Raw genomic sequence first — 20,027 nt, forward strand, 5'->3', positions numbered from 1 at the left:
TGTTTTCAGAACAAAAATTTATACCCTCAGAAAGCATGGACACAGAAGGAGGTTGGCGGGTGATGCAATCCGTTCCACCATCAGGAAACGGGTTATCCGACGGTCAAACGAATAATAATTATGTTGATTCGCGTAGTTTAGGTAGATTGTCTAGTAAAATTGGAGAAGATTTCTTAAACAAAGATGAACGGTTTCATATAAATGTTATGGATTCAAATTCTGTCGATCAAGATGTTGAGTTGCGTCACACCGACAGCTTACCCGTAGAATCCTCGTACTCTACCACAGGATTGTTCAAGCGAGATGATTTCATGTCGCCACTCCATACTATGCTTCCACCACCCATACTCAAGGATGAACCAGAGATTTTCAAATCACCAATGGCAGTTGATAGTGAAAAATATTCCCGAATGCCTGAAATGAAATATTCATTTATGATGCACAATCGTAAACCGGTCATGGATCATTTCTCTGCGTTCAATGTGATGTCCCCTGAGACAAATCACTATCCTTACTTAAACATTCCACGCGACGTACCACCTTTCAACAATCATCTGCCATTTTTGAAGACGCCGTATGGAAATCAACCAATGATGATGAGGAGCCCCATCCAACTATATGAAATCGACGAAAATGCTTATCCTATTATATTAAGTGAGGAGACGACATATGAGGGGAGACCACAAGTTCCGCCCACAATCAATAGGGAGCGTTTCCCGAGTCCGACCATGATTCGTAACTCATTGATACGAACACCTACGTTCGGCCCAGGAAAAATAGTGTTTAATGAGTTAGGTCGATCGAAATTAAACTTGAAATCACAAAACGGCTATTCACGAGGTACCCCAATAGTTCGAGGCCGCTTCAGAGTATGATTTTGATCATGTATGATTACTTTATTTATTCTATTTAATCCATAATATAATGTCATCAATTGTAATATAAGAACGACGAATTTATCGGAACATTGTTATAAATGTATAACTAGATAATTTATTAAATATAATATAACTGTTGATTTAATAGTTCATACCTCTTCCATTGAAGTAAGTTTTCCTTTCGTGAGGATTTCCCACGTACGCCGTGTTTCGATACCCATCTCCCGGGGGTCGAGCAGTTTGGGGGCGATTATTTCCATACGCAGTTGCATTGCTATTGTGATTGGAGGAACGACCTCCCGACGGTTCTATCGGATGGTTCCGCTTCTGATTGTAGCGAGCATTCCTGTCGCTTATGACGCTGTCCTGATCGCCTTCATCGTCGATATCGAACATATTGTTGATTTCATTGTCGAACGCACTGTCGAAATCCCGCCCAGATGTGTCGCCACTCTCGGAACATTGTCGTTTGCGATTATCCTCGGGACGTTTTTCTTTACGCCGGTCGTTGTTACGGCTGTTTATATCTTCGTTCCGTCTAGAATATCGGAAATATAATAGCAGGTTACAGGGTCTTTCAATTCAATTGCAAGAAAGGAAGCACGTATCAAAGCTACGAGTATAATCAAGTTCAATTTGGATAATTTATCGACTACATGCAAGAATGAAAAAATACCCATGTGACCAACGTCCACTATGCTCGATCCACCACAAACGTCGATACGATGGTCAAAATATTCAATGGCATTTGTTTCGGAAACCATGTTTTGTTTTGATGAATGTCTTTCTAAAAAGAAACCAGTTTAGGCAACATCACGTTTCGATGAAATATTTCATACTTTAATAACTCAATTTGTTGCAAACGGATAATCAAAATCAAAAGGATGTTTGTTAGTTTGTAAGAAGATAAAATAGTTTGAAATTAAAAAAAATGAAGGATTTAGTTTAACCATTTGAGTGTGAAGCAAATTTTGAAATTAGCATATAACAAAATTGCGGATTAGTTTTGGGAATTTTTTTTATTGATATATATGGGTACAAAAATCGTCGAAGAATGGATGAGCAAAATGCGATAGAATCTAGATTTTGCAATTTGTACCCCCAACATGTTCCCGAAAGATGAAATACGAGGGTCACTATTTATATTTCGGGAATAGGAATAAAAACAAATAGTTAAGCTGCGAATATATTTTTATTGTTTTTCAAAGTACTCGCCACGATGATCGATACACTTTTGCATGCGCTTAAACCAATTTTCAAAGCATTTATTCCAATCGACACGAGCCTTTTTTTTTGAGCGATTGTCAAATTATGTGGGATCCAACGTGAACATAATTTTCGCACAACTAAGTGTTCATGTAAAATCGCATATATGCTGGTGGAACTAATGCTTAGGGATGCCTTAATCTCACAATAGGTTACATGACGATCTTGCTTAATCATTTCGTGCACAGCATCGATGTTTTCTGGCACTACAGTCGATTTTGGACGACCTTCACGAAACTCGTCGGACAGCGAACTACGACCACGATTGAAATCACTATACCAGCGATACACAGTGGTTTTTGATGGAGCTTCATCGCCAAAAGTCTAATTAAGTTAATTGACGCACTCTTGTTGTGATAATCCACGTCGAAAGTCGTAGAAAATCATCGCACGAAAATGTTCACGATTCAGTTCCATTTTTTGCCGAGACCAAACTTTCAACTAAATATAAAATAAACAAATCGCGTCCGTATGACAAAATGCTCTGAGTACGTATATCGTCAAAAATGTCAAACTTTACGATGGAACCGTCAGATGGACTCACATGACATCAGTGTTGCCAATTCCCGAAATATAAATAGTGACCCTCGTACTATGCTCCCCGCCGTTTCGGAATATAATAGGATGAGCGCTATTGCACTCCTCCGCACAAAAAAGAGAAAACTCAATATTTCAAGTTTTCTCCAAACACAAACTTCGGAATCAGATTTAATTTACCTGTACCTCCGTTATCATATCCTAATGAAACACCAATCACAACGATTCATAGAAGAAATCAAACGAACGCGAAACTTGAACAACAACTAAACGATCCGCGAAAAGTATTTTCAAAATTTATCAAAATTTTTATTTTTAGTTCCGTTGTTAAATGTTCGATATTGTGGCTATCAAGACCACCAAAGCTATAATAAAGCTGTATAAAAGCTGGGCTCCATACGAGAACGATATCTTGTATTTTTTACGCCATTCTTTCCGTGATTTTATTTTACGCCATTCTCTAAAAATTATGCGATTTTTATACGCTGTTTGCTCAAAATTACGCGATTTCAGTTTTATCCTAGCTTTATTTATTAATTCCGTTTTCTCGAGAAAATTGTTGGAGTAGACCCTCCGTTCCAGGTTTGGCAAGAAATTCTCGATGGGACGTGGCTGGGGGCCGGAAGCTGAACTTCGAAACAATATCTATCTTCAAGCGGTTCATCTCCTTCAACGACCATTTTCATACAATGGATAAAGGCCAGTTCCGGCGAAAACACCACATCCTCGTTCGGATGATATTTTTGGATGGAGGAGGCAACTTCCGGTAGGCACTTTGTGCTGTAAATTTCCTCGTTCACCGTAAGTTCCGAACGAAAGAAGAGTAGCTCACATCTTTTTTTCACTAATGGTTAGCCACAGAACTTGGAAACTTGGCGTGGAAGGTGCACTTCAAGTCGGAACTTACCTCCTTGGCGGTAGACGTAAAGAAGCTGATTCCCTTTCTACCGTTGCCATCCAGCGTTAAAGCCGCGCTCCGCCGGGAAAAGTTCATTCTCCGTCACTTTCAACCTTTGTATCTAAGTCACACTTTGCTGTTCCGACACGGCCGGTCTTGACTTATGTTTCTGCATGATGAGGTCCATCTCCGCTGGGTATTTTTTCACTGTCTGGTCAATTGCTCTGACCTCTCAGCCCAAAACTCGGAGCGATGTAGTCACCTTTAACTCTGTCTTCTGATTTCAGCTGCAGTTATCAGTTATCGCGTAGCACCGTCGGAGGCCCGAAACCAGGCTCCCGTTCAATGGTCTCATAGTTCGCCAGAAAGTTATAGATACCGGAACGGGCGTGTCCGGCGGACTCAAAGTACTTGACGATGTCCACTTTCTTCGCAAGGGGATGGAACTTCCAGTACGCACAAACCATGGAGTTGCTTAACGTTTTTACGTTCATTAAATTCCGCAGTTTAACTGGCAAATTTTGTTTGTAACTATGAATGACAGTGCGCAAGTTACAAGTCATCACCAGGTGTTAAGGTGAAGGCATGAAAGATTGGTAAAATTTGTCCATTTCTTTAATGCAAACCTTAATTTACAACTTTAGTTCTAAATATGTACCGTGCACAACGCGAAGTTCGCCGTGATTTATCCAATCATTCTATTCACTTTATTCTCTCTTCCTGGAAAAGATTAGCCTTTATATTATAAATAATTTTTCATTGTCACATATTATAGTTATGTTACATTTTATGTTTAATGTCGACAAGTTCTGGGGTCATTTCTTACTCAGAGAGACCCACACTTTAGTATATGAAATGCATTAAATATACTAGTATGACTTTACGGATTCATCATATATGGCGAATGCCGTACTGTTGGTGCTATGTTCAGGTTGACAAGACATTTGTTTGAAAGGTGTGTACTCTAGCTTCAGAACGTAGTACAGTTCGTTTGATGAGTGTAAACAACTAACTTTTATTCGCATTGAAAATATTGAATTTTGTACCGGAAACAAGCGGGAAGATTTATTGTATTATTTTTTCCAAAGAAAACTCTACCGTCTGAAACTATCACTGGTGAACGGTAACGACTACTATGGGGCTGTCCACATACCACGTGGACAGAAAAAGCACGATTTCAGACACCCCCCTCCCCCTCCGTGGACAAGCGTGGACATTTCTAATTTTGTTTTGTAAAAAATTCAAGAACATAATTTAATTGCGTTTGAATTTTGTTTCATTTCTATTCCTGTGTTTAAAAAAAAACAAGAAAATTTGTTACCGAACTAAGTAGTTGACGCAGGATTATTTTAAGATATTTGTTGTATGTTGAATTTGAATATCTTCGAACAAGATATGATGATGTTCAATGAATAAAGATATGATAATGTTCAGAAAATGAAGTATGTTTAGTGGGGATGTCTTGCGTTACGTTAGGGAGAGAGGAGGTCCAAGATCCGCATTTTTTTAGCGTTATGTCATTGGTACACAACGGTATAGTATAAACTGACCAGACGTCCCGCGTTACGCGGAACAGTCCCGCATTTCAACAAAATGTCCCGCGTAAGATTACGTCCCGCGAAACGTCCCGCATTCGGCAAAAGAAACGAAAATGTCCTGCGATCTATCTATATTTCAATATTACAACTTGATTATGTTGTTTTCTTAAATGGATGAACCTCAAAGAAAACTTTTATTTGGCAGACTGTTCAAGAGCGCTTCTAATGCATCCACAAAGATTAATACGTTGAGCTGGTTTCATCGCACTGACAGTGGGCTTTTTGTTTAGAGAGTGTCAACTGGAAGCGACAGCAACAAAATTGGAAAATGATTTTAATAAAAGCCCCCTACTGATCCGCAGGGACCAACGTGAGTCAGACGACAAGTTCATCTTTGGTCCCCTAGCTCGGTCAGGGCTTAACGTTTTAAATAATTCCGAAGAACTAGTGTATACTCGACTGGAAGAGGCAGGGTTGTTTGATGAAGTATCGCAAGTGAAGCGCTGGGCGGTCTTACGGAAGTTGGCCTGAACCTCAACCATGACCGATGAACATCTCATCTCGGCGTGTTCTTTTACCTTTTCGTGGCTTTGGTGGTCGACTGCCTCTCCATTTTGGCCATTCGCCCAAAAGTTTTCTATAGGTCGCAGCTGGGGAATCCCAGGTTCAGCATAAAGACCACATCATCTTCGCAATTTCCGGCAAACACTTCGTACTGTATATCTCCCCGTTCACCATATGACTCGAAAGAAGAACGGCTTGGACATTCTCTTCACGTCTGTCAGAGAAGGACCTTCTTCGAGAACTTGATATATACGACGTCATCGCTTACCTGGGGAACGTAAAGTACGAGCATTCCATTCGGTAATTTGAAGAAAATTGCAGAATTTGAATCGTGCTCGCCAGGCTTAAATGCTCTGATTGAGTGAGTGATTTTCAGGCGTAAGCAAAATCTAAACCACCGAAAAATCATAATCGAGTGCCGATACTTGGAAAGAAATAACACAGATCAGTTTAGACTCGCTAAACTATGGTTTATGTTCACATAACATATATACATAACGTTTTGTTTTTTGTGTCCCGCGTTAGACCTCTGACCATCTGGTCACTTTAGTATAGTAGAAATTTGTTCTTTATTCTTTAACTTACAACATTATCCGGGAAATTTTTGGTATCGCTCTTTAGTTTCTTCTGAATTCCATTTATTCCATTTATTTATGTTGTCTTCGGCTAGCTTTCGTGTGTAAAAAAAATGCTATAACTGTTTCTGGCAATCCTGCATCTCAAAGTTGTTCAGTCATTTCGTTATGAATTTACGGAATGTTCTGCAGGGAATTGCTCCACACTCATTTGCTTGAAGCTCCCGTTTTACCAGCGTTCCAAGATCGCAAAGCACACTTTTTTTTAACTCACGCTAGTTGATAATCAAAATGTAGTATAGTAAGTGTATTCGATAACTTCGCCCACATGTTTGTCCAGCCGTTCTACATTGCAACTTTCAAACAAGCTGCATTTCGCATATTATCTGCAAGGAATTCAATTCTCCAACAGAATTGCTGGCTCGAGAAGTCAGGATAATATGGTTGTAATAGTAATATTGTCATCAAGATGTTCAAATTATGAAAACGTTTCGTATAATGTAATTTTGGATCGTCCAACACCCAAGTTATCGCTCAAACTCAAAGTCATCAATCAGTGGCCAATTTCAGAGCCCATTCACTTAGCTGATCCGCAGATTCATCATTCCATTGAAATAAGTTTGGAATTGGTATATGCTATTTGGTATCGTCTTAGCAACAATATTACACGCTGCCTCCAGTGTTGCCACATTTAAATCTTATCAGAGGGGTTAAAAATCTTTCTCATCTGTACTTTTTATTCCAAAAATCCGTACCATCGAAAATATTCGTTGTAAAGAGGTCTATTTTATTAGCATGAAAACAATAGTCATTTATCTACTACAAACACTAAATTTACATTTGCAAGTCATTCGTGTTTTTGTGGATGCTTTATAAATAGTTTTTCTGAATCTAAATTGCATTGTACCATTTATTAAAATTTTCGAGTTGCCGTCGCGATGTTTAATCAAATGTTTTGATCTCAAAATAGTGAGAAATTTCCCACACGGAAAAAATCTGTACCTTTTCAGATAAATCTGTACGTGTGGCAACACAGCCTGCCTCTACAGAACACTAAACTAGGCTGGGTAGTGTACCAATGATTTTCCTGTGTAATTTCTTGGAAAAATTTTGCCTGGTCGGAAAGCTTGCGCCGGTTTTAAGGAAAAACTTAAATATACATTTTCTACCGGTTAGCTTCACAATCCTTCGTCGAAAAACTATCATTGTGTTTTTCTACTATCCGGGGTGTCGCAGAACGAATTACAATGAATATTTTGAAACATTAGGAAAATACCTAAAACGTTACATAAGGATTTGGAAAAATTTCCAAAATGGCGGCAAATTGTTACAAATAATTCTTTTTTTTTAAATCTGTTTAGAAGCCCATAAAAAATCGAAGAAATAATATATCAAAAACGGTTATGTAACGCTTTAGATAATTCATACTTACAAGCTGATAAAATTTTTTAGCCAAATCGGCCGAGAAGATCCTGACATATCAATACCACCAGTTGAAAAAACATGGTTTCGAGAAAATGGCGATACTATATCCATTGAAGTGGCTTAATACTTTTGGATGTTACTTTCCAACGAAATCAAATATCGCTAAATCCATGTGCAAGTACTTCCCAAAAATGCAAATAAAAAAATTTGATTTTTTCGATCTTCCAGACCGGGGTCCCCCCTTAAAATTGGGCAGTGGTCTGTATAAATCATAATCGGAAGGTTCTATATCCGGTTACCACGGTGAGTGGAATAGCGCATTCCAGCCAAACTCCAAAATTGTTTGCCGGAATGTCGAAGCGATAAGAGGCCTTACTTTACTCTGGTCTAACACGACCCATCATATTGATTAATATTGAACAGATCCCTGGCCTCAATTCCTTTCCAATCCCACCAGACACAGAGCATAACTTTCTTCGAGAAAAGACCGGCTCTGAGAGTAGCTAATAGTTTCTGTCAAATTTTTTTTCTGTAAAAATCCCAAGATTTTGACGTATGATTACGTCTTTCGGGAACATATTGGGGTACAAATTTAAAATCGAAAATCGAGCACATCGTGAAAATTGTCCAATTTCAAACGCTTATTGCTCAGTCATTTCATGATGAATTGATGAAATTTTTGCGTCAATCGATTTCGGAACTCCATAACCATTTTTTATATTGAATAAAATTATATATGTCATAAAACTAACCATCGAAAAATTAAAAAATCTTAACCCCTATCCCAACGGAAATACCAACTTCTGAGTGGTCAAAATTGACGACACATGCGGCGGTTCCCTAACAGAGACATCAAAACCAAGCTGCCTGGGGGAAATCGACATTGCAAATACATGAAATTAGGGGGAACTTTTGTTCCCACCGAAGTGTGTTCCCTAACAAAGACATCAAAACCAAGGTGCTCGGGGGAAATCGGCATTACAAATATATGCAAGTCAGGGGCATTTTTATATTGCAAGTAAGGTGAGTGATACGATTAATTCTAGCAAATTAAATTTAAATTTGGAACTTTAATGTTGGTTGCTTCGTGAAATTTCATATCAATGACTGATCGTGTATTGTGAAAAATTTAGCACAAGTGTAAGTGTAAAATTGTATATGGTAGCAGTTGTGTTAAAAATGACTTAATATATGAAACGGTTTATTTCAATTTTCATAAATAAAAACCAAGGTGTGTTTCCGCTTGAGAGCTGGTCGTTCGGTTCAAGCTGTCTGTTTGTATTGTTCATTTTCACCCAAGGAAAGTTCATACGGCGAGAAAAGTTGGAAAAATTAAGAAATATTCGAAAAAGTGATTTCCCATATGCTCTACATATAGTATTAGGTGTTGTTAGTCCAATTAAAATTCGCATTGGGTTGAATAAACACTCAGGAACTAAATGTTTTAAAATAAAATTACCTTTCCCATTTCAAATATGTTTTCTCTATATTAAAGTAACATGTTTTTACTGATGATAAAAATTGATAATTTTATTCGGTATTCATAATTATCTTCTATAACATTGATGAGTTTTTGACGTAGGATTACGTCTTTCGGGAACATATTGGGATACAAATTGAAAATCTAAAATCGACCACGTCGTGAAAATTGTCCAATTTCAAACGCTTATTGCTCAGTCAATTCATGATGGATTGAAGAAATTTTTGCGTCAATCGATTTCGGTACTGCAGAACAATTGTTTATATTGAAGAAAATAATATATGTCATGAAACTAACTATCGAACAATTGAAAAATCTCAACCCCTATCCTAATGGAAAGACCCACTTCTGATTGGTCGAAATTGACGACACATGAGGCGGGTCCCTAACAGAGACATCAAAACCAAGCTGTCTGGGGGAAATCGGCATTTCAAATATATGAAACAAGGGGAAGCTTATGTTCCTACCGAAATTGTATTCCTTAACAGAAATATCAGAACCAAGGTGCCCGGGGGAAATCGGCATTGCAAATATATGCAAGTAGGGGGCATTTTGATATTGCAAGTAAGGTGAGTGATACGATTAATTCTAGCAAAAAAAAATTATGAACTTTAATGTTGGTTGCTTCGTGAAATTTCATATCAATGACCGATCGTGTATTGTGAAAAATTTAACACAAGTGTAAGTGTAGAATTGCATACGGTAGCAGTTGTGTTAAAAATGACTTGATATATGAAACGATTTATTTCAATTTTCATAAATATAAACCAACGTGTGTTCTCGCTCGAGAACGGGTCGTTTGGTTTAACCTGTCTGTTTTGTTGTATTCATTTTTACCCAATGAAATTGTATACGGCGAGAAAAATTGTAAAAGTGAAGAAATATTACAAAAAGTGATTTCCCATATGCTCTACATATAGTATATCATTGTTGTTAGTCCAAATAAAATTCGCGTTGGGTTGAATAAACACTCAGAAAGTAGAAATTATGAAAGAAAATTACATTTTACATTTCAAATGTTTTCTCTATATTAAAGTAACATGTTTTTACTGATGAGAAAAATTGATAATTGTGTTCGGTATTGGTAGTTATCTTATGTTATATTGATGAGTTTTTTTTTCTTCATTTCATCCATACATAACTCAGGAGGCATTTCGTCTAGGATCACAGAGGGCGGTTCTCATCATATCTCGTTCCACTTCGGTATCATTTATCTGATACGTACCATCCAACGACTATTTACCATCCTTCTGTCATCATCACTCGGTAAACACTGGTGGAGTGAACAAACAATACCCAAACAAAACGGCCCTTTTCAGAGCCACCAAATCATTATCATAGTGTTTAACGGTGTAATTCTTCAAACATATTCAAAATCAAGAGATTGCCTAACGGAATCCTAAGTCAACTATGCGGTCGTGTTTCGGACACAACCCTTCTGTGAGTTTTTTTTTCTATTTTCATCCATACATAACACTGGAGGCATCTCGTCTAGGGTCACAGAGGGCGGTTTTCATCATATCTCATTCCATTCCATTCCGGCCTCTGCTGTCTGATACGCGCTATCTAACGACTAATTACCATCCTTCTGTCATCATCACTCGGTTGTAAACACTGGTGGAGTGAACAAACAATACCCAACAACCAAACAAAACGGCCCTTTTCGGGGCCACCAAATCATTATCAAAGAGTTAAATTCTTAAAACATATCCAAAATCAACAGATAGCCTAACGGAATCCTACGTCAACTATGCGGTCGTGTCTCAGACACAACCCTCCTGTGACTTTTTTCATTCCAAATTGTTGTCGATTTGCAACAAGAACGGCAAACAGAAGCTGGATAGAAACCTGCAACCAGTGTTGCCACGCGTACAGATTTATCTGGAAAGGTACAGATTTTCTTGTTATTTTTGGTACGGATTCTGTACTGCACAGAGTAGTGATTTTCGTCAAAAAGTACAGATTGGTACAGATTCTTTTCACGCGTGAAATTTCTTACATTTGAACAAAGCAACATTGAAGTACATGACGAATTTTACGCCGCAGTGTCGATTGGTGCTGCTGATCATAAAAGCATCTAAGGATCGTCTGAAAGGGTTCGCGTCGGACGGGGCGACGTATGTTTGACCCAGATCAACAGATTGAATAGTTTGTTCTAGGCTGAAAAAACCTAAATTCACGATGCTACATGAAGAGATAAAAGATTTTTATTTGATCATTCTCATTAATATCTGCAGAAAATCTTACGTTGTTTCAATGTCCAATGCTATTAAATATGTCTATATATATGTGAAATATGTTAATATGTATTAAATATGTAAAGCAAGAATTTTAGGTTGGAATAGCAGTCGATGAAATGATCAGAACAATGGACAGCGAAAGGCAAACCATTTCAAAAGATATTTGTCGCAGTTTTTTCGTAGAGCTGATCAAACAAATGAGAAAAAGATTCGATTTTGATGATTCGACGCTCAATGTTGAATCCCAGAAACTTTTCCAATTTGACCAGCATTAACGTTGTGTTAGAAGCGTTTCCAGGATTCTACAATGGGAATATGCAAGATGTGGAGAATTAATTCCGTACCTTAAAGATAAAATTACTCCGTAAGGATATCACAATTTCAGAAAACGAGCATGTGCAGGGTTGGTGGACAAAAATTGGATGCCTCAAAAGAATTGACGGTTCGCTCGCATTTTCGGCGCTTCGAAGCCTGGTTTGTAACGTTCTCACTATGGCTCACTCCTCGGCAACTGTCGGGCAATTTTTGTTTTTTAATATAATCAGAACAAAAACAAGCTTCGAAATCGGTTCAGCAACGATACGATGAATGCTATTTTGAGATCGAAAAGTTTGGGCAAACATCGTGGCGGCAGAAAAAAACTATGTATGAGTATCATCAAACACACGAACGACTTGCAAATGTAAATGTAGTATTTGTAGTAAACAAATGAATATTTTTTCATGTTAATAAATTATTTTTTTCTCTACAAAGAATATTTTTGATGGTACAGATTTTTGACAAAAAAAAATTACAGATGAGAAAGATTTTTGACCCCTCTGGTACAGATTTAATTGTGGCAACACTGCCTGCAACTAAGAAAACAATGTCGGGAATTTTTAGTATTACAATATAGAATATAGATTTCAACGAAGAAGATCAACAATCGGAGAGAAGTATGGATGTCCGACCGGCATTCTCAGAGCCCCTTTACACAGTACCAGCAACTGCTGAATTGCTCGTAACAATTAGAAACGAGAAACTTACAGATCAGACGTAATGTATTTAAAAAAAATCATTTTACTTGTCCACGTGGAAATTATCTCTACCCCCTCCCCCCTCACTGTGGACAAGCGTGGACAGTTTCGTAACCCCTAAAGTTGTCCACGTGGTATGTGAACAACCCCTATTGTGTGTGCAATTCAATTCGTTCCGTTCCACAAAATGATTCAATGTGCTATGAATTATCGACTGCGACAGCTGATTTTAGCTGAATCGTGACATCTGTCAACCAATTAATGTTTGCATGTCTTTGAGTTTTGCACAAGTTTATTTTTACTGTGTTGAAAATGTTTTACTGTGTTGAAGTTTTAATTTTCTGTTTACATTGGTAAATAAGAGCAGCTAGAGCACATCGAATTTTTGTGAAAGTTTATGATGACTCTGCACCATCGGATAGATTTTGTAGGGAATGTGGTTTGGATGATTTAAAAGTGGAGACGACGACGACGACGGAATCAGTAAATTTCCAGAAACATGGGAAACAGTAGTGGCTAGCGAGGGCCAATACTTTGAATATTGTATGGAATCATTTTATTATTCAAATTAATTTGTTTTTCTTGCAAAAAACGGAACGAATTAAGTTACACACCCAATAATTTATATGAACACAGTTCTGAAGGGTCTGTGAATGGACACGACAAGATTATTCGACGAAACGAAGTTTCTTATCGTGGTATGTACTTACGGTTTAGTAATATTATTTCTATACGGTTGGCGAGTTGGTTCTGACTTTTTAGATCGCATATCCTCAGAAATATGATGAACGGCTGTATTATGGTCAAAACCATAATTTTCACACTTTGTGCTGATGAAATGCCGAAAAATAACCAATAATATAGAATCAGTAACATGATTTGTTCACAGAAATAATTCATTCTACTTCGATTCTCTGGCGACCAACATCTTTCTAATTCCGACGACGTACGTGGTCAAAATGGCTATGAACACTAGCAACAGGGCACTTATGCCGCCGAATGTCGCCACGAGGAGGTAGATTTGGTTTTGAAGCTCCATATTTTCGATATTGGCACTGTCTCGATGTTTTTGGTATAATTAAAACGCTTCGATACTCGTTTTCCTTCATACATCAATATCCCCGTTGGAAACTGGACTAACATTCAGTTGAAAGTGTTGTGAATCAAATGAGACACTTCACTTTCTCAGAACATATTACTCTGATTCATAGCTGAAGCCACTTCGGTTCACAACGAAAAATCAACTGGATATCAGTCGAGGCAATAATGGAAACAACAATAATTACTGAAAACAGATAGAAGTATTCCAATTGCCAGTATCAGTACTTAAAGTGCTATTCAGTATATCGTTATCGTATACGTATCAGTAATCAGGTTTGCTTTATCAGCGCCTTTAATATAGGGGCCCTCATTCAAAATGTGAGGGGAATTCGTTTAATGTTAAATGTTCCAAACATTTCAGGGATTCCAGTCCGTGTATTGCTGAATGGATCATAATAGACTTTAATCTTCTGACGGGGAATTTTCTTTTCGGACATCTAAACAGTTATGCTTATCAGCATACTCACAATTTATATTCGATGAGCAACAAATTGCAAATGCAGAGGTGACGCATGATAAGAAAAGCTTAAAGATAAACACTGAATAGGGTACGATGTTTGAGCAATTTCATGAAAAGTTGAATGAATATGAAGAGACCATGCGCTTCTAACTAGTTCCTAAGTTCCATAACAAACATTAAATTTACTAATTCTACAAAAGTTATTTGTTTTATTCAATATTACACTTTTCGCAGATATTTTCAAAATCAAGGAGAATTTCAAGTGACTGAAACACTGATATGTGGTTAACAAGATCAATAATTCTTTTCTGGATAGACAGAATTACCAGTCGAATATTCTTCTTATTATTCTTCCTAGATGGTTCTAACGCTCAGAGTAACTTCGCTCAATATAGTATTAAATTCGAAATTTTTCAATGAATGACGCCAAGAATGGTTTCTGCAAAAAATATTTTTTGTTCAGTTTACAAATGAACTTGGTAGTTGAAAGCTATCTTCAATAGCTGTACATTTAATAGAACAACTAGAATAAAAATTGAAGAACTGTGCCTCTCCATTACGTTAGGTGCTCGTTTTTTTTCGGCTCTGCTCCAGAAGCACAGTACAAACGTATGGGATAAATGGAAACGCTGAGATCGTAATGTATAGCATACCAAGCGAATCTTGTTCGCAACAAAAAGGGTTATCAATGCTAAAAAATGCGACATATTTTCTAATTTGGCACCTTGAACCCTTTCACCTGCCACGTTGAGTCTCACTCGATGTGAAATGTCTGTGCCAAAACCCAAAACATCGAATCTCACTCGTGGTGCACTTGCATTTCAAAGGGCGCTAGATACTTATATTTTGAAAAGAACCTGTTTACCTTACCTTATTTCTTAATTAAACTTTGTTATTGTATATTTGAGTGGTAATTTGTAATGTACGGAAGAATTTCCATCCTCAGCCCGGAAACACATTGAATTCGAAGTGCTCAAGGTATGTAATATTAGATCTGATACCGGGCACCTCTTCTTGTTTTCAGCCAATTCGATGCGAACACTATCTTTGCGAGGCTGCTGTCCAGCATTCTAGCAACATGTACCGTCCATCACACTCGTTCAGTAGAGTTCCGCCAATTCATGGTCCTTTTTTTTCCAAAATATATATTTTTATCAAGGCTCATATGGCGTTAGCCTGACGGGGCCGGAGTTCAATATTTTGATAGTTTTTCTTATTATCTATGTTAGTAATATGTAACCGATTACTCGCGGTCGGCTCGAGGTTAGTATTACAAGTGTTCTCCTAATTGGGATGTTGCTGTCTCCAATGCTCTGTACGTGTGCCCGACACGGGATACTTCCTATTGGGATGCAGCTGACCATTAATCAGCAACGCCCCCCTAGTATGTACCCCATCTCTAGCGTGGTGCGTCTTCTCGACTCGAGGAATCCAGGATAGAATGGTCACTAGCCGGCCCAATCATCAGCTCGTGTAGAGTTGTCATGAGCGGTACAACCTTTGGCTCTTGTTGAATCATCAGTGGACTGCACAACCTTTGGCCCGTGTATCTGTAAAGAGTGTGTGTATGTATTGCCGCGACTAAGTAAAAGTTTATAGATCGGATAGGAGGGATATGAAACAGGGACACAACGAAGGAAACATCATTAAACGTTGACATCGGCGTTTCTGAGGAACAGGTATAGATGAAGCAGAAGATCAGGATCACGGCTACCTAAGATATCCCGGACGGGGATATCCGATTGTCTGGTCCATGGTCCATTCTTCTTCTCCATACTCCGTTTAGATTGTAGCGTGTACCACAAATTACTTTGGGGAACCCCTCGTACTATTTTCTTCAGCTCAGAATCAACAGCAGTGTGTGCTGCTGAGTGCCTTTCTCTGTGTAGAATGAGATGCATGGCAATGCGAGTGCCATTCCCATTTTCGATTAGGGCGGCTAATCATATTGAGTGCCAGGTGTAACTCGGCGGCTCAATTTAGCCAGGACGCAGAGCACCAACACATGCCTCGTAGACTTTTTTTTTGACGTGGGACTACGTCTAACCGGAATATATGGAGGGTAAAATGAAAACCTAAACACAGAACATGCAGGAAAAAATGAAAGATTTCGAATGCTTATAGCTCGAACATTTCGTACTGGATAGGAGAGATGTTTGCATCACTTGATAGGGAATATTTCTACGCATCTATCGCAACTAACAAAATGTTGTTTTTCATTAGATAAACAATTGAATAACTGTAAAATATTAGGCGTTATCTAAACACCCTAACTGCATCGTTTTGATTGGCCCGATTTACGGTTTCCCTAACACAGCCATCAAAACCAAGCAGCCTTGGGGAAATCGGCATTGCAAATACTTGAAAGTAGGGGGACTTTTGTTCTCATCGAAAAATGTTCCCTAACACAGACTTTAAAACCAAGCAGTGAAATCGGCATTGCAAACACACGAAAGAGCCTAGAGGCGAGTGAACTGAAAAGTTTAAACCCTCTTGAAGCCAAAAAGAAGAAAAAGAACACACGAAAGTAGGGGGAGCTTTTGTTCCTACCGAAATGTGTTCCCTAATAGAGATTTCTAAACCAAGGTGCCTGGAGAAATCGGTATTTCAAATTCATGCAAGTCGGGGGTATTTTTGTTCCGACTGGAATGTGTTTCCCTAACACAGACTTCAAATCCATGAAGCGTGGGGAAATCGGCATTGCGAATTCATACAAATCGGGGGTATTTTTGTTCCGATTGAAATGTGTTTCCCTAACACAGACTTCAAAACCGAGGTTTCTGGGGAAATCGGCTCTGCAAATAAATGCAAACTGCGAGTACTTTTGTCCTCGCTTGCCTTTGTGCAGAGTGGAATATGTCTGTCGTAACATGATCTTCTAAACTTAGGAACCTGGGAAAATCGTGCAGCCACTAGAAGCGAATGAACTTCCCAGTTTCAAGCAAATTCGAGACTCGAGAAGTATGTACACTTTTGGGATGTAAACTTCAGAGGGAAATGTAAAATAAAATAATCGTTTGATAATTTTTTTTGTCTTTATTGGAAAGATTTTCAGCCTTAGGCTGGTTCATCAAACGTTTGATAGTTCTTCCGTACATATATTTTGTTCTAGTCATCATACCAAACGTAAAAGGTCCGTCATTAAATTTACTTGTAACGAAGAACAATCAATCACAATAAATGAATTGACTTTACACGGCATTTGTTCATTTTTTTCACTCACAGAGCAAATATATTGAACTCAATTGAATTTGGAAACTGTTTCATTCAATCAAGAATTTAATCAATACAAACGAATGATTGCTAAGCTAAGGTAGTTCCACGTGAACCTTGCGGTTATATCATAGATATAACCCACTCATTTTTTCATTTTCTGTTTTTTTCCCCAAGTGGAAAGAGTCTTTCGGCGGGTTTTCTTGCTCTTGAAAACCTAAAACCGGCCAGCGACTCGACTTAAACTGCGCTCGGGAGATGAAAAGACATGTTTGAATACGGGACAAATCCAAGCACAGAAGGGATTTCGGAACGACTACGGAATTGCTAACATCGTTAACAATTGCGTAGTTCCGGTTCCAATGAATATCTGGCTGATCTGAGGATCGAAAAGTGTGCTCGACCATTCCGACTTTGTCAGTGGAAGAAGGCAGAAGCGGTTAGTAATTGTGTACCGCGTAGTAAAAGATTGAAGGTAATAGACGGAGTTTAGTGCATCGCAGTTAGTATTTTTCAAAGTTTTTCCTTTTTTTTCGTTATTTTCATTAGTGTGATTAGATTAGCGTGATTAGCATAAGTGTATCATTACGCTGTTACGCTGAAAAGGATAGATACTCTCCAGTGCACCAGCAAATTAAATTGGAGGTAAGATCAAACACGTGGCATGTGGCATGACTAAGTTTGTAATATATGTGGCATTTGTGTGGTGTTTCGTTTCTGCTGTTAACGTTTAGGGAGTACCGCTACTGATCCCACGTACGAGGTCCGGAATTTTGCCGCCACACTCGTCAATTCTGGTGGCCGCGCAGAGCGCTTACGCAAAACGGCACTCGCGCAAGAAAGGAAATCATCACAGGGTACGCAGCACGGAGCCATCACTCGTCCGTGTGCGGACTCGAGATTCATTGTCCCGTTCATCGTCTGCAGCGAACGACGGTAAAGCAGAACCACGTAAAATCCTAGGTCGTGAGTAGAAATCTATGTAGGGAATGCATGTAGGGAATAAATAGAGACAGAAGAACCACACAACTAATAAATGCCACACTAGATTTTGAAGAGTGTTCTTACCGACAGTGAGTGCGAGCCCGTCGGCAGAAAGAAAAGCCTGGATGAGATGAGGCGATAGAGTAGTTAGGAAACGTGCCGTTCAGAGAATCGATGGGTCGAAACTCGAATTACCATCCATCGATCGATCGAAACCCAAATTACCAAATAAAATGTTTATAATAGATGTTTAAGGAAAATAATGTTCGTAATTTATGTTGTCTCGAATATATCTAAAATGAAGCGTTGGGGGGAAATATATAATTAATTTGTTCAAAGACTATTATTGTAAATAAATGTTTATGTAGCTTTTTGATTGTTAGGCAAGGAAAACTTTGCGTATTTACTGGCTCGCGGTGTGGCCTAAAACCCGTCAAACCGAATAGATTTTTCAGTGTGAGGTCACGAGTCCAGGGTTGTTGAGACTCGTTTCTGTTGTTGCATACAGCTTCAACCCCCGCTTCCTCTTCTGAAGCGAGCTTCAAGGTGGGTGGGACCGATCATCATTGAGATAGATCTAGTGATGAGAATTCCAGTATAAACGGTGTTCATTGAGAACCACCGGAGTGAATTTCTGTTGCTTTAGATTCGGAACGCGGACAAACGGTGTTGCGGGTCTCTCTTTAAAGCGCAGCCAACAGTCGCGGAACAAACCGGGTTTAGCGACAAAAGGACAGACCCGCCCTCAGGTGTTGGGTGTCTCAAAGCCGGGCAACGACAGCAAACACGGCGGCTGGTCTCCTCTTCGCAGGAGTGGCGCATAAGCCAGCCGCTTATCTACGTAAAAGCCCCGGTAGCGACTGGCTCGCACGCTTTCCCAGCGTATCGGGTTACAAGATAAAGGTGTACAAATTCGTCAACCACCTCAAGCTCTTTCCTGTCGATTACAACATTAGTACCAAGAGGGATTCTGTTACGATCAGCCCCCCTGCTAGCATGTATTTAGTCTTAGACACATTGAACTCAGGTCCAATCAGCCCTGTTTCGAATTTCAGTCTAGTATAGTCGGTGGCTCCGGTGATCTTGAGAAAGATTGAGGATAAAGGGCCTGTTAAGTATGCAAACTCTACAATATCTACGGCACTGATATGCCCCCACTTTACGTACCACTCAGGCAACTGTCTTTATTGACTTCCTGTTTATTTTCTCCTTTTGTCATTCCAAACGTAACCGCTATCAAAAAAGCACGTTGTTTGTTTTTCTCAGAGCATACTCATCATGTTCGAGTTTATTTATCCCGATCCGAAAGTCTATCCGCCGGATAATTTCAGGTCACGGTGCCCAGTAGCGTTAACCGCGAGTGCTAAGTGAAATTATGGTTTATGCTCCCACTTTTCGACGGGTCAAACTTTACCGCATGGAAGTTCCGGATGCGTGTATTGTTGGAGGAGTATGATCCTCTCGAGTGCGTGGAATCGGAGGCTGCTGTTTCGGAGGAACTGCAGGATGCAGCGGGCGACAGCCGCATACACGATTCCCAGTTGGAATACGTGCAGGAGAAACGAACGCCGAAGGAGATTTGGGACGCTTTGGTCCGCGTCTTCGAGCGGAAAAGCATCGCCAGCCGGATGCACTTAAAACGACAGATGCTATCGTTGCGGTTGGAAAACGGTTGCCTAAAAGATCATTTTCTCCGGTTCGATAGCCTGGTGAGGGAGTACCGAGGTACGGGTGCTACCATCGACGAAGTGGACGTGATTTGCCACTTGCTTGTAACGCTGCTTATTCTACCGTTGTGACGGCACTGGAGACAATGCCAGAAGACAATTTGTCTCTCGAATTCGTTAAGTGC

At 39.1% G+C, this 20,027-nt stretch overlaps 1 protein-coding gene and 1 long non-coding RNA gene across 2 annotated transcripts; one reads left to right on the top strand and one right to left on the bottom strand.

Annotated features, from left to right (window-relative positions):
* Positions 1 to 972: 972 nt before the first annotated feature.
* On the bottom strand, positions 973 to 13,696 carry LOC129770796 (uncharacterized). Its single transcript, XM_055773886.1, has 3 exons — positions 13,323 to 13,696; positions 13,128 to 13,247; positions 973 to 1,416 (listed from the first exon to the last, which is right to left on the bottom strand). The coding sequence occupies exons 1-3, from the start codon at positions 13,454 to 13,456 to the stop codon at positions 1,020 to 1,022; spliced, it is 651 nt and encodes a 216-aa protein (XP_055629861.1). The 5' UTR covers positions 13,457 to 13,696; the 3' UTR covers positions 973 to 1,019.
* LOC129770797 (uncharacterized) lies at positions 12,729 to 18,519 on the top strand. The gene is made up of 4 exons (XR_008742196.1): positions 12,729 to 13,115; positions 17,369 to 17,666; positions 17,741 to 17,836; positions 17,926 to 18,519. It is a non-coding gene; the product is annotated as an uncharacterized LOC129770797 (long non-coding RNA).
* The last annotated feature ends 1,508 nt before the right edge of the window (positions 18,520 to 20,027 follow it).

Source organism: Toxorhynchites rutilus, chromosome 2, assembly GCF_029784135.1.
Source record: "Toxorhynchites rutilus septentrionalis strain SRP chromosome 2, ASM2978413v1, whole genome shotgun sequence".
Lineage (NCBI taxonomy): Eukaryota > Metazoa > Arthropoda > Insecta > Diptera > Culicidae > Toxorhynchites > Toxorhynchites rutilus.

Bases quoted from the DNA above. Each gene is read 5' to 3' on its own strand.
- LOC129770796 (XM_055773886.1), bottom strand. From the start codon at position 13,456: ATGGAGCTTCAAAACCAAATCTACCTCCTCGTGGCGACATTCGGCGGC. The intron at 13,248-13,322 runs GTAGAATGAATT...GCATTTCATCAG, and splicing joins TTGGTCGCCAGAGAATCGAA to CACAAAGTGTGAAAATTATG. The intron at 1,417-13,127 runs GTAAGTACATAC...CCGATATTCTAG, and splicing joins AGAAATAATATTACTAAACC to ACGGAACGAAGATATAAACA.